This window comes from Pempheris klunzingeri, chromosome 7 (assembly GCF_042242105.1).
Source record: "Pempheris klunzingeri isolate RE-2024b chromosome 7, fPemKlu1.hap1, whole genome shotgun sequence".
Classification (NCBI taxonomy): Eukaryota; Metazoa; Chordata; class Actinopteri; order Acropomatiformes; family Pempheridae; genus Pempheris; species Pempheris klunzingeri.
Window position 1 is genome coordinate 347,087 of NC_092018.1, and position 15,000 is coordinate 362,086.

The 15,000-nt window shown below is 50.6% G+C and overlaps 1 protein-coding gene across 1 annotated transcript; it reads left to right on the plus strand.

The window, feature by feature from the left end:
- Positions 1 to 167: 167 nt before the first annotated feature.
- Positions 168 to 2,165, plus strand: LOC139203510 (uncharacterized). Its single transcript, XM_070833298.1, has 3 exons — positions 168 to 201; positions 378 to 460; positions 561 to 2,165. Exons 1-3 carry the CDS (start codon positions 168 to 170, stop codon positions 2,163 to 2,165), a joined length of 1,722 nt encoding a protein of 573 aa, XP_070689399.1.
- Positions 2,166 to 15,000: the final 12,835 nt, after the last annotated feature.

The following is a 15,000-nucleotide window of genomic DNA, read 5'->3' on the forward strand; positions in this document are numbered from 1 at the left end:
GTGCAGTGAGACCTGAGCGACGCTGCAGATCCACACAGGTGTCTCTCACACACAGGTGATGTGACACCTTTATCAGAGGGAGCATCATGTGTACAGGTGGCAGAGAGCCGGAGCTCTTGGCTCCGTTTCACAGCTCACTCTTGTCTTTGTCAGCCAGAAAACAGAGAATGGAAAAGCGGACTGAGCCGGTAAACACTGCAGGTACCTGCAGACCCCCCATCAGGGCTCTGGCATAAGAAGAGCGACACAGGTGAGGTGCTCCCTCAGAGGGACGAGGTGCTGCTGACGCAGCTGATGTTGATCCAAACAGCAGCTTCATGTAAAATATGCTGACGGCTGTTTGTGCTGTGTGATTCAATGATTTGTCACTTTCACAGAAAACAGAGAAGCTCGCAGCGTTCCCACTTTCCCAGAGTCCTGTCAGAGTCCTGACGGATGGGAATCGTCTCTGATTCTGGCTGTCAGCAGCGTCCTACATCATCCGGGGGGGGGGGGCAGAGAGAGAGCAGCCAGCTGAAGAGCACTCGGGGGTCAAACTCCATTCTGGGTTAAACTCACAGCTGCTGTCGTCACCACCAGACCCCCCCCAACCTCCAGACCTCCAGACTCTCCCAACCTCCACACCACCAGACCCCCCCAACCTCCAGACCACCAGACCCCCCCAACCTCCATACCACCAGACCCCCCCCAACCTCCAGACCTCCAGACTCTCCCAACCTCCATACCACCAGACCCCCCCCAACCTCCAGACCTCCAGACCCTCCCAACCTCCAGACCACCAGACCCTCCCAACCTCCATACCACCAGACCCCCCCAACCTCCAGACCTCCAGACCCTCCCAACCTCCATACCACCAGACCCCCCCCAACCTCCAGACCTCCAGACCCTCCCAACCTCCATACCACCAGACCCCCCCAACCTCCAGACCTCCAGACCCTCCCAACCTCCAGACCTCCAGACCCTCCCAACCTCCAGACCACCAGACCCTCCCCAACCTCCATACCACCAGACCCCCCCCAACCTCCAGACCTCCAGACCCCCCCAACCTCCATACCACCAGACCCCCCCAACCTCCAGACCTCCAGACCCTCCCAACCTCCAGACCACCAGACCCTCCCCAACCTCCATACCACCAGACCCCCCCAACCTCCAGACCACCAGACCCTCCCCAACCTCCAGACCATCAGACCCCCCCAACCTCCAGACCCCAACCTCCAGACCACCAGACCCCCCCAACCTCCAGACCATCAGACCCCCCCAACCTCCAGACCCCAACATCCAGACCATTAGACCCCCATAACCTACAGACCACCAGACCCCCTAATCACCAGACCCCCCAACCCCCAGACCATCAGACCCACCAGACCACCAGACCCCCCAGACCACCAGACCCCCCCCAACCTCCAGACCACCAGACCCTCCCAACCTCCAGACCACCAGACCCCCCCAACCTCCATACCACCAGACCCCCCCCAACCTCCAGACCTCCAGACTCTCCCAACCTCCATACCACCAGACCCCCCCCAACCTCCAGACCTCCAGACCCTCCCAACCTCCAGACCACCAGACCCTCCCAACCTCCAGACCACCAGACCCTCCCCAACCTCCATACCACCAGACCCCCCCAACCTCCAGACCACCAGACCCTCCCCAACCTCCATACCACCAGACCCCCCCAACCTCCAGACCATCAGACCCCCCCAACCTCCAGACCCCAACATCCAGACCATCAGACCCCCATAACCTACAGACCACCAGACCCCCTAATCACCAGACCCCCCAACCCCCAGACCATCAGACCCACCAGACCACCAGACCCCCCAGACCACCAGACCCCCCCCAACCTCCAGACCATCAGACCCTCCCAACATCCAGACCATCAGACCCCCCCAACCTCCAGACCCCAACATCCAGACCATCAGACCCCCATAACCTACAGACCACCAGACCCCCTAATCACCAGACCCCCCAACCCCCAGACCATCAGACCCACCAGACCACCAGACCCCCCAGACCACCAGACCCCCCCCAACCTCCAGACCACCAGACCCTCCCAACATCCAGACCATCAGACCCCCATAACCTACAGACCACCAGACCCCCCAACCCCCAGACCCCCTCTACCCCTACCCCCAGACCACCAGACCCCCCCTTGGCCTCACTAAGTGTGTAAAGTCCACACACATACGAAGGTGCAGCACCAGCAGGGGGCGATAAAAACCACCAAAGGACAAACGGAGAAAGTCAGCGTGGGGGGGGCGACGGTCTGAAGTAACTGAAACAAGCCAGCTTCTCCTCCTGAACCCCCCCACACAGCTTTCTTTTGGAAAGTGTTCATTGCTGCAGCAGTAGTTTGGCTGAGCAGAAGATCCATCTACACATGTCAGCATTACATGTCAGCATTATTCCCCAACCCCCCCACACCTCGGAGTCCAGCTTTATGTCTTCGGGCCCTGACGGCGCTCCACACAACATGACACCCCAGCAGCAGGACGTCCTCTCCGTGCTAACAGAGTTCAGTGTTACAGCGGGTTTACAAAAGAGAAAAGATGAGTGGACTGAATAGAAACAGGTAGAAGGTGACACCAAGAGACGGAGGTTCAAGTTGTGGCTCAGGACATTTCCAGGGCCTGATGTGAGCTGCTCTTCTGAAGGAACACGGCGGATGGAGCCGCTGCGTTAGCGCTAGCGCTAGCGCTTACACACCGTCTATCAGACGTGTGCCGACATGTTTCTTTTAAACTTGTGACCACTTTCTATCCAGAGAACCTCTCCAACCCCTCTGAGGCAGAGCGCTGTGTTCCTTCTCATGGAACTCTCATGGACTCTGAGTACTCTCTGAGTACTGAGTACTCTGTGTACTTGTACTACAAAATACTACTACTATATTACTACTAAATATACTACTGCTACTACTACAACTCTATAGTAACAAGCCATAGACACACATCACCTGTCTGTCTGTCTCATCTGTCTGTCTGTCTGTCTGTCTGTCTCATCTGTCTGTCTGTCTGTCTGTCTGTCTGTCTGTCTCCCCTGTCTATCCAATACATCTTACCTGTCCTACCCATTTTATCTATCTCCCCTGTCTCCCAGAGCAGACAGCTCCTCCTCCTCCTCCTCCTGCTTCTCCTTCTTCTCCTCCTCCTCCTGCTTCTCCTTCTCCTCCTCCTCCTCCTGCTTCTCCTTCTTCTTCTCCTCCTCCTCCTCCTGCTTCTCCTTCTTCTCCTCCTCCTCCTCTCCTCCAGTGTGCAGTGAGACCTGAGCGACGCTGCAGATCCACACAGGTGTCTCTCACACACAGGTGATGTGACACCTTTATCAGAGGGAGCATCATGTGTACAGGTGGCAGAGAGCCGGAGCTCTTGGCTCCGTTTCACAGCTCACTCTTGTCTTTGTCAGCCAGAAAACAGAGAATGGAAAAGCGGACTGAGCCGGTAAACATTGCAGGTACCTGCAGACCCCCCATCAGGGCTCTGGCATAAGAAGAGCGACACAGGTGAGGTGCTCCCTCAGAGGGACGAGGTGCTGCTGACGCAGCTGATGTTGATCCAAACAGCAGCTTCATGTAAAATATGCTGACGGCTGTTTGTGCTGTGTGATTCAATGATTTGTCACTTTCACAGAAAACAGAGAAGCTCGCAGCGTTCCCACTTTCCCAGAGTCCTGTCAGAGTCCTGACGGATGGGAATCGTCTCTGATTCTGGCTGTCAGCAGCGTCCTACATCATCCGGGGGGGGGGGGCAGAGAGAGAGCAGCCAGCTGAAGAGCACTCGGGGGTCAAACTCCATTCTGGGTTAAACTCACAGCTGCTGTCGTCACCACCAGACCCCCCCCAACCTCCAGACCTCCAGACTCTCCCAACCTCCACACCACCAGGCCCCCCCCAACCTCCAGACCACCAGACCCCCCCAACCTCCATACCACCAGACCCCCCCCAACCTCCAGACCTCCAGACTCTCCCAACCTCCATACCACCAGACCCCCCCCAACCTCCAGACCTCCAGACCCTCCCAACCTCCATACCACCAGACCCTCCCAACCTCCAGACCACCAGACCCTCCCCAACCTCCATACCACCAGACCCCCCCAACCTCCAGACCACCAGACCCTCCCCAACCTCCATACCACCAGACCCCCCCAACCTCCAGACCATCAGACCCCCCCAACCTCCAGACCCCAACATCCAGACCATCAGACCCACCAGACCACCAGACCCCCCAGACCACCAGACCCCCCCCAACCTCCAGACCATCAGACCCTCCCAACATCCAGACCATCAGACCCCCCCAACCTCCAGACCCCAACATCCAGACCATCAGACCCCCATAACCTACAGACCACCAGACCCCCTAATCACCAGACCCCCCAACCCCCAGACCATCAGACCCACCAGACCACCAGACCCCCCAGACCACCAGACCCCCCCCAACCTCCAGACCACCAGACCCTCCCAACATCCAGACCATCAGACCCCCATAACCTACAGACCACCAGACCCCCCAACCCCCAGACCCCCTCTACCCCTACCCCCAGACCACCAGACCCCCCCTTGGCCTCACTAAGTGTGTAAAGTCCACACACATACGAAGGTGCAGCACCAGCAGGGGGCGATAAAAACCACCAAAGGACAAACGGAGAAAGTCAGCGTGGGGGGGGCGACGGTCTGAAGTAACTGAAACAAGCCAGCTTCTCCTCCTGAACCCCCCCACACAGCTTTCTTTTGGAAAGTGTTCATTGCTGCAGCAGTAGTTTGGCTGAGCAGAAGATCCATCTACACATGTCAGCATTATTCCCCAACCCCCCCACACCTCGGAGTCCAGCTTTATGTCTTCGGGCCCTGACGGCGCTCCACACAACATGACACCCCAGCAGCAGGACGTCCTCTCCGTGCTAACAGAGTTCAGTGTTACAGCGGGTTTACAAAAGAGAAAAGATGAGTGGACTGAATAGAAACAGGTAGAAGGTGACACCAAGAGACGGAGGTTCAAGTTGTGGCTCAGGACATTTCCAGGGCCTGATGTGAGCTGCTCTTCTGAAGGAACACGGCGGATGGAGCCGCTGCGTTAGCGCTAGCGCTAGCGCTTACACACCGTCTATCAGACGTGTGCCGACATGTTTCTTTTAAACTTGTGACCACTTTCTATCCAGAGAACCTCTCCAACCCCTCTGAGGCAGAGCGCTGTGTTCCTTCTCATGGAAAAGTTATTTATGATGGCGTCATCTGTAATACTGTCAGAGCCTGTATTACCCCGCTATTCTTCCCCTGACAGCTTCTGTCTGAACTCAGTGTTACTGCTGTGAAAAGAAAAGAAAATCTCTCCTGAAGTGAATGCCATCTTTGAGAGGTGTGCTGACACACTTCTATTTTTATTCTGACTCCAATAACACAACTTACAGGAGGGAACAGCTCTGAAAATCCATTTGAAAAGCAGAACATGCCTGAAATTGTCACAGTGATGTGTTTTCCAGAGGTTTATCCTCCAGCTGGGATAAGTTTGTTCAGGCAAATTGCTGTGAGTCCATCAGTGAAATGTGGACAGGGCTGGCTGAGAGCCAGAGCATAGCAGGCCCTCTGCAGCCATCAGGAGGAGGCTGTCAGACACACTGAAACACTGCACAAAGTCAGCTTCACTTGCCAATGTCAGAAATCTGTTTTGTATCATTAGTTTTTTACCCTCCAGGTGCCGACACGTCAGGGAGAAATGTTCAGAAACTCTCAGCATATTTGTTCAGAAAAAAGCTGAAGTAATACAACAGATACCACAGAGTCCGAAGCCTCCAGCACCATCGACAAAAAGATGGGACACAATGCGCTGGAATGACTCATCAGCTGGCCAGAACTGGTCCACAACTGGTCCAGAACTGGTCCAAAGCTGGTCTAAAGCTGGTCTAAAGCTGGTCCAAAACAGATCCAAAGCTGGTCCAAAGCTGGCCCAAAGCTGGCCCAAAGCTGGTCCAAAACTAATCCAAAGCTGGCCCAAAACTGATCCAAAGCTGGCCCAAAGCTGGTCCAAAACTAATCCAAAGCTGGCCCAAAACTGATCCAAAACTGGCCCAAAACTGATCCAAAGCTGATCCAAAGCTGGCCCAAAACTGATCCAAAGCTGATCCAAAGCTGGCCCAAAACTGATCCAAAGCTGGCCCAAAACTGATCCAAAACTGATCCAAAACTGGCCCAAAACTGATCCAAAGCTGATCCAAAACTGATCCAAAACTGATCCAAAACTGGCCCAAAACTGATCCAAAGCTGACCCAAAACTGATCCAAAACTGATCCAAAACTGGCCCAAAACCGATCCAAAGCTGGCCCAAAACTGATCCAAAACTGGCCCAAAACTGATCCAAAGCTGATCCAAAACTGATCCAAAACTGATCCAAAGCTGATCCAAAGCTGGCCCAAAACTGATCCAAAGCTGGCCCAAAACTGATCCAAAACTGATCCAAAACTGATCCAAAGCTGGCCCAAAACTGATCCAAAGCTGATCCAAAACTGATCCAAAACTGGCCCAAAACTGATCCAAAGCTGACCCAAAACTGATCCAAAACTGATCCAAAACTGGCCCAAAACCGATCCAAAGCTGGCCCAAAGCTGGTCCAAAACTAATCCAAAGCTGGCCCAAAACCGATCCAAAACTGATCCAAAACTGGCCCAAAACTGATCCAAAGCTGGCCCAAAACTGATCCAAAACTGATCCAAAACTGGCCCAAAACCGATCCAAAACTGGCCCAAAGCTGATCCAAAGCTGGCCCAAAACTGATCCAAAGCTGGCCCAAAACTAATCCAAAGCTGGCCCAAAGCTGGTCCAAAACTGATCCAAAACTGGCCCAAAACTGATCCAAAACTGGCCCAAAACTGATCCAAAGCTGATCCAAAGCTGGCCCAAAACTGATCCAAAGCTGATCCAAAGCTGGCCCAAAGCTGGCCCAAAGCTGGTCCAAAACTGATCCAAAACTGGCCCAAAACTAATCCAAAGCTGGCCCAAAACTGATCCAAAACTGGCCCAAAACTGATCCAAAGCTGATCCAAAGCTGGCCCAAAACTGATCCAAAGCTGATCCAAAGCTGGCCCAAAACTGATCCAAAGCTGGCCCAAAACTGATCCAAAACTGATCCAAAACTGGCCCAAAACTGATCCAAAGCTGGCCCAAAACTGATCCAAAACTGATCCAAAACTGGCCCAAAGCTGGCCCAAAGCTGGCCCAAAGCTGGCCCAAAACTGATCCAAAACTGATCCAAAACTGGCCCAAAACCGATCCAAAGCTGGCCCAAAGCTGGTCCAAAGCTGGCCCAAAGCTGGCCCAAAGCTGGTCCAAAACTGATCCAAAACTGGCCCAAAACTGATCCAAAGCTGGCCCAAAACTGATCCAAAGCTGATCCAAAGCTGGCCCAAAACTGATCCAAAGCTGATCCAAAGCTGGCCCAAAACTGATCCAAAGCTGGCCCAAAACTGATCCAAAACTGATCCAAAACTGGCCCAAAGCTGATCCAAAGCTGGCCCAAAACTGATCCAAAGCTGATCCAAAGCTGGCCCAAAACTGATCCAAAGCTGGACCAAAACTGATCCAAAGCTGGCCCAAAACTGGCCCAAAACTGATCCAAAGCTGGTCCAAAAATGGCCTGGGGGCTCTGCACATCATGCACCTGGAACTCAACATAAATGCGGATGATAATGTGAATCGGTTTACTCTGGAGTAACGATGGGACTAAGCTGCATGGCTCCACACGTTGGACAATCTCGGTATCAGGATACTTTCACAGTTTTACTCTGAACTGATTTTAAGGATCAGATTGACAGAAGGTCATGGTTGTGGGAGAACATACCTTATACCTACTATAGTCGTACCATTTACGGCATATCTTCATGTTCTGTCCACACTGAACCTAAACAGGGTTTGTGAAGTTTAGGTTGATTACTGAGCAACATTTCAGTGCAGAGATTCACTAACTGAGCTCCAAAGCTGCCGAATGATTTCAAATAAGTGTCGATAACAAAGCGGGTCAGATGAAGTTCAGTCTGAGGAGCTCTGAGGACGATGCTGGCGGACTCGTGGGCGCACTGTTTAAGAAGCTCTTCAGGAGGTGTCACTGTGGTTCTGATTATGGAGTCTGATGAAGTGCTGGACTAACAGAGACAAACTGGTTCGGGCTCGTTGTATCAGGATGTCGAGTCAAATTATTTCAGCTTGATGGAAATTTGTTCCTTCCAGCACAAAATGTGATTCCAGTTCCTGTAACTTCAGCTGAGCGTGACAGACTTCCTCGTCCTCAGGTGTTCAGAGCAGGGAGAGAACGAGAGGAACACCTGAGAGGTGTTCAGGTCAAAGTCCAAATATACACACACACACTCACACACTCCTGGCTGTAGCTCTGTGGTTTATTATGTCTTTTAATATTCAGCTTTATGCAAACAAATTTCTCCTGGTGAGAGGGAAGGAGCCTTCGACCTTCGACCTTCGACATTAAGGATTGATTTTGCTTCCTGTTCTGTGAGCATCTCCAGCAGTAAAACCAGAGTCCAGCTGTGTGTCTGTGACACATGAGAAGCTAACAGACTCTGAGCGAGCATCAGGACAGTGTGTTTAGTTTCCATATCTGCTGCTCTCAGCTGCGTTGAAAGGTTTCCTCTCAGACGTGAGTCAAAGATCGTGTTTTCACTCTGCAGTGACTTTCTGTGGAGCTGCTGTCTGTTAACATCACATCCTCACACGCGTGAATCAGAAGCTACAGAACAGCTTCATGTTTTCGTCTCTGTAATGAAACGTGTGAGCAGCAGCGAGCGACTGGCTGACAGTCTGAGTTTCTTCATGTAAGGCGGTGTGACCTAACGGGGAACAGGTGGACCTCCTTAAGCTGTAAGAAAATAGCGAAAGCATAACAAGGCCCCTGTGGTTTCCTAAGTGTGCCCTCATTTACCAAACACACCCGCATATATCAGGGTTATAATCATTAAGCAGCAGTTCAGCAGGAGTTCAGTGTGCACCGGGAGCCTGTGGAAGCCTGTTCTGAACGGGATATTTTGGTTTTCCCTGAAACCACACGAGAGAGGCTGACCAAATGTTATGGTTTAGTTGTTTCACAGAGCTCAGTGGGAACCATTTCCTTTCACTGCTCAGAGAAATCAAACGGGATTGAGTTGCAAATAATGGCTTAGTGCTGAAAAATTCCCTCAATTGTGAACGATTTAACATGCGTGGCACATATCAGAGTTTGAAGGAAAGGAAAGACGTGGCTCTGACGGCCCTCTGCAGGCGCCATTGTCCCGCTTTGGCCCAAAATAACGATTAAGGTTTCTATCAAATATCACGGGGATCTGAAGTGGCTCGGCGGCGTCATGTTGTCTTCTACATGCCTCACCTCGCTGAGGAAACGTGATCGCACCACGCTGAGCTGCTGGGAAAAGCACAAGCGTACACACAACAAGTGAAGACTTCTGGACGGTAACCTTCAGACTTTCCCACACGTACAGTAACGCCTCCTCCTTCAGCGCCGCCGAAGCTCAAAGGGACCAAACTGAGGCGGCCGCTCCTAAAGACTGACAGCACCTTTAAAAGACATGATAGCTAAACAAACACTCTTAAAGAGCTGAGAGCTCTGGGCTTTAGACAGCCTCAGAGCCCCCCCGCTGCAACAATTACCCCTGTTAGGATTGGCTAATCCTGAAATATGGGCCTGTGACTAATGGAGGAATTTAGCAAGAAATCAGCTCCAGTTTCACCAGGCTTTATTGACTCTAATGCACGATGCAGATACCTTCGGCTATGATGAATGAGCGTGGGGATACTGTCAGCCCCCCCCCGTCCTCGTCTTTCACTGTTGCTTTTGTGCAGGTGATAATGAAGAGTGTCAGAGAAGCATGTAACAGGCCCGTCTCACTGGCCTACCAGCAGAATAAGCTGTCATGTCGTCGGCGCAGAGCTGTTTTATTTCTTCTTGTTGTTGTTCAGGGCGCGGCGCCTCTCAGGCCTCTCCACCTCCGTCTGCAACAAACTGCAACACTGAGTCGTATTTCTGAGCGTGTGCCATCCTGCTCCGACAGTTTGCTACAGGAGCTGACTTTGCTGCACAAACAGGCGTCAGTCAGTCAGACCTGTGCAGCTCCTCTCCTGAACAGACAGGACAGACTTCCTGCTGAAGGCTGAAGACTGAATTTGTTTCAAATGCTATCGATCACCTTCAGATCTCAGATCTGACTCACTGATTTCACTGGAGCACAGCAGCACGATAAACAGCGTAAAGTAAGAACAGGTTGAATGCAGATGGAGGTTTGGTTTGGTTTGGATGGACTGTGCAGACATGAAGGTGGACGTTCATTCACCGCAGTTCAACTCTGAATCAGTGGCTCTTACTTGAGTTTGAAGTTTCTCGGTTTATCTCAAGGCTGCAGTTCTTTGCACATTATTCTCATAAAGTATCAATATTATCACTATTAGTGGCTGAAGGCCTTCATCAGTAGATCTGAAGACGTGAGCAAAGCTCATCGTTTGACTGTTTCCTCACGACTGAAGTTCTGTTCTGCTCAGTGACGTTTAGACGTCATCATTACTTTATTTACAGTGAAATGTTTTTATGTGAAGTGTCTCAGTAAGTGTTCTTCTTCTCTTAAATGAATAACCCCGTCAGAATGGTGTTAGGAGTGGTGCAGGTTAACTCATCACTCTGCTCCCGCTGTAAACGTTCGTCGCTCATATTCCTGAAAAGCTTGAACACATATTTACATAATACACAGAGGCAGCGCTGGACCGCAGCAGCTCCTGTTTGATGTTAAATAGGAATTCATGATGAAAGAAACGGTACCCTTTATAAAAAAGCTGTTGTATAAATACAAGTGAAACCTGCGCTCGGTGGATTTTATTTATGAATAAACAGAAAAGAAGAATAAAAGTGCAGGAAATATTGAGGCAACAAGGATTTGAAGTAGTTGAGTGTGGACAGATTGTATTTATTGTAAAATAAACGTCTGGGTTTGACTCCCCTGATGATAAAGTCATTAAACAGCCAACCGCCGGTCTGACACACAACAACAGCACTCAGTCACGCTCGTGGGCCCAGAAGGCAAATATGATCAGATGTTATTTTTAAAGCCATGCAAATCAGGCCAAAGTGATACATGTTGATCAGCAGCCGACGACAGCAGGAAACACCGACCTGATCCCTGCGCCCCCCCCCCCAGAGAGCTGCATGAAGGAGCTTTACTGCTGTTGGATTCTGTCTCTTATGTTTATGCCTTTTATCTTCTATTCATGTCTTTTGACTTGTATCTTTAACTCGTACATATCCTGCCTGTTGTGGAGCCTCCCAGACGAACAGTGTGCTTGAAGATCAGTGACAGTAAACAGCCTGGTCCTGGGGGGGTGGATCTGCTGTGTATCCTGGATTAACCCTGAGAGTCCGTCAGCGGCCCCATCGGCTCAGAAACACTTAGTGACGAGCAGCGCTGCTGTTTAATGACACTCGATCCTCCTTTATTGGTGATGTTAAGCACCAATATGAAGCCAGGAGCTCAGTAATGACCCCCCAGGGAAGGAGGAGTCTTAAAGCGTTCCAGCAGCTGCAGTCCTTTCTGAGCAGAAACAGGCTCTTCATCAGCACCTCTTCTTCATCAGCTCCTCTTCTTCATCACGTTGGACCGTTTCAAAGTTACAGTTCAGTGAAAAACATGATTTCACTGTGACGATAAACACAAACGTAACTTCGCTCTGTGTAAAGGAAAAGTTTGTCATTTTGACCCACATTTTATTACTGAGAGATAGACGAGAAATATGATTCTGCTTTTCCATCTTCATGGTAAATAAGAAGCCTCTGGTGGTTGCCTAGCAACCGGTCCGAGCCACACATCACCCATTAAACCACGACTTTGTTACCTTTAACACGTTTCCAGTCTGTATGCTAAGCTAAGCTACCTGTTTCCCCTTTTTCCAGTCTGTACACTAAGCTAAAATAGCAGTTTCCCCTGTTTCCAGTATGTATGCTAAGCTAATCAAGCAGTTTTGACTGTTTCTATTCTTCATTCTAAGTTAAGCTAGCAGTTCCCCCTGTTTTCAGTATGTATGCTAAGCTAAGCTAGCAGTTTCTACTGTTTCCATTCCCCATGCTAAGCTAGGCTAGCAGTTTCCCCTGTTTCCAGTATGTATGCTAAGCTAAGCTAGCAGTTTCCCCTGTTTCTAGTATGTATGCTAAACTAAGTCAGCAGTTTCCCCTGTTTCCAGTATGTATGCTAAGCTAAGCAAGCAGTTTCCCCTGTATTCAGTGTGTATGCTAAGCTAAGCTAGCAGTTTCCCCTGTTTCTAGTATGTATGCTAAGCTAAGCAAGCAGTTTCCCCTGTTTCCAGTATGTATGCTAAGCAAAGCTAGCAGTTTCCCCTGTTTCCAGTATGTATGCTAAGCTAAGTCAGCAGTTTCCCCTGTTTCCAGTGTGTATGTTAAGCTAAGCTAGCAGTTTCCCCTGTTTCCAGTATGTATGCTAAGCTAAGTCAGTAGTTTCCCGTTTCCAGTATGTATGCTAAGCTAAGTCAGCAGTTTCCCCTGTTTCCAGTGTGTATGCTAAGCAAAGCTAGCAGTTTCCCCTGTTTCTAGTATGTATGCTAAGCTAAGTCAGCAGTTTCCCCTGTTTCCAGTGTGTATGTTAAGCTAAGCTAGCAGTTTCCCCTGTTTCCAGTATGTATGCTAAGCTAAGTCAGCAGTTTCCCGTTTCCAGTATGTATGCTAAGCTAAGTCAGCAGTTTCCCCTGTTTCCAGTATGTATGCTAAGCAAAGCTAGCAGTTTCCCCTGTTTCTAGTATGTATGCTAAGCAAAGCTAGCAGTTTCCCCTGTTTCTAGAATGTATGCTAAGCTAAGTCAGCAGTTTCCCCTGTTTCCAGTGTGTATGTTAAGCTAAGCTAGCAGTTTCCCCTGTTTCCAGTGTGTATGTTAAGCTAAGCTAGCAGTTTCCCCTGTTTCCAGTATGTATGCTAAGCTAAGCTAGCAGTTTCCCCTGTTTCTTGATCCTTCCTCCAGGACGCAGGACGGTCATTACTATTATCCTCTTATGTCTGGATCTTTATCATTATTTATCCTCTGCCCTGCGGCTGCAGTGGTCTTGTCTCGGTGTTTTCGTCCCACGGGTTTGTAGCTGTCGTCCTCTGCAGACGGAGCTCGGCGGTCCATCAGCTCTGGTGGTGATAGACGGCCGATGGAGCGTGGCCAAACAACACGGACGCAGGTGTTGGTGCTGTTCATGTGAGAGCCCAGGAGCCATCTGAGGTCCCGATCAAAGCCGAGACCCTGACCGGGGGAATTCTCCCATCTGCAAATCAACGAGCCGCTTCATCGTTCATGCTAACATTGGTAGGATGAAGGCATTTGGATAGTTTGCAAATCAGATAAAGATCGCGGTCGTTCATCATAATGTTAACGCAGTTCTACTCACGTAAGCGTGTAAAATAAAGCGACGTATCTCCCAAAAAATGGCTGCATCTCTGCTATCTCGTCCATCAGAGCCGGGCCTTTTGTGGGGGAGCGTTATCGCGGGCCTGGTCCCAGTCGACCGTCCCCCGTGTCCCCTCAGTCATATCGGCCTCGGCGCTGCTTGATGACGACCTTCTACCATCTATCATCCACACACCTGCATGCCCGTAGTGCTCAGAGGGGACGGCCGCACAAAGAGCACTTCACTTCTCTGAGAGAAACATTAGCTGATTACAGGGATAGAACCATTATCACAGGCCACACACGGCAGCTCTGTAGGATGGGGGTGGGCAAGTCTACTCACATGAAAACGCCCGTCACCGTGCAAAAATACACTATTAATACACTTCAGTTGATACGGAGGAGATTTGGCCCGGACAGCAAAGAGGTCGTTACTTTGTTAAACAGTCCTACAGCAGCTGCATCCCACCACGGCCGCGACCACGGGACGCACCGTACGGAGAGTAACGTACGCCGAGTGCCCCCCCACACGGACGGCCTCGGCGGGAACAACAGTCTGTTGGACACAGACGACCGGAAACGGTTTGGGGTGAATAAAGAGCTTTACTGTTACCCCGTTAGGCTCTCAGGGGGAATGCATCGTTGTCACATGAATAAAACCTCCAAAGCTTCAGGTGACAGTTTAGACATGAAAACACTGTATGGATTTAGATGTTACGGCACATACAGCTGCGAAAAAGGATAAAAGCAGGTAAGTGAATACAGAACACAAGGAAAAGTCCCAGTTAAAGTGTGTAAAAAATAAAACAAGTAGAGGAACCAGGAGAAACACATGTGCGTAAACGTGCAACAGTCCAGCAGGTCAGACCAGAGTCCATCTAACTCTGTCCAGCTGCAGCTTGATGCCTTTATTCTAACGTGAGAGCTGTGACGTCTCCTGCACCAGTTTCTTGGAAAAAGGTTTACAGACTAGTTAAAAAGTCCCATCCTTAATGTTTGGAGGCAGGATGAGGATACACACATCTGACGAGGTTACAGGGATAAAACACCAAGCTGTGATTTATAACGAACAGCCCCCCCATCAGAGGAGGTGGCACAGGGAGCAGAGGACCGGGACCTGCCGCCTGCCCGCTGTGTGACTGATGCTTTGGTATTTGTACATGTGGAGCCGAGCTGCCAGGCCGCTCCACGTGTAGATCTGCTCGCCTCCGTGCGGCCACCCAGGATCCTTTATTTGAAATACACCCACATGGAGCCGCTTCTCCTCATTCCTCCTTAAAATACCAACATCATTACGCGCGCTGGCTCAGGTCCTCTGTCGAGGCTCTTCAGATTTCTATTTTCTGCTACTTTCTCCGTCCACTCCACCAAACCTCAGAGGGAAGTGTTCTGCTTTTTACAGCACTATGATGAGACTTTCTCCTCCAAACTCTCCACATGGGCTCGTTTAAATCACCGAGAGAGATCACATGACCCAGCGGGGGGGGGCATGATTAATATTCAGAGCATTAGCTGAAGGAGTTTTAAACTGGTTATCAGTCAGTTTGATGATGATGATGATGATGATGCAGACAGTCAGCAGGTGAAGGTCTG

What these genes read in the sequence shown, in the direction of transcription:
- LOC139203510 (XM_070833298.1), top strand. Translation starts at nt 168, where the DNA reads ATGGAAAAGCGGACTGAGCCGGTAAACACTGCAG. An exon ending in TGAGCCGGTAAACACTGCAG is followed by an intron (nt 202 to 377) that starts GTACCTGCAGAC and finishes TCACTTTCACAG; the next exon opens with AAAACAGAGAAGCTCGCAGC. An exon ending in AATCGTCTCTGATTCTGGCT is followed by an intron (nt 461 to 560) that starts GTCAGCAGCGTC and finishes TTAAACTCACAG; the next exon opens with CTGCTGTCGTCACCACCAGA.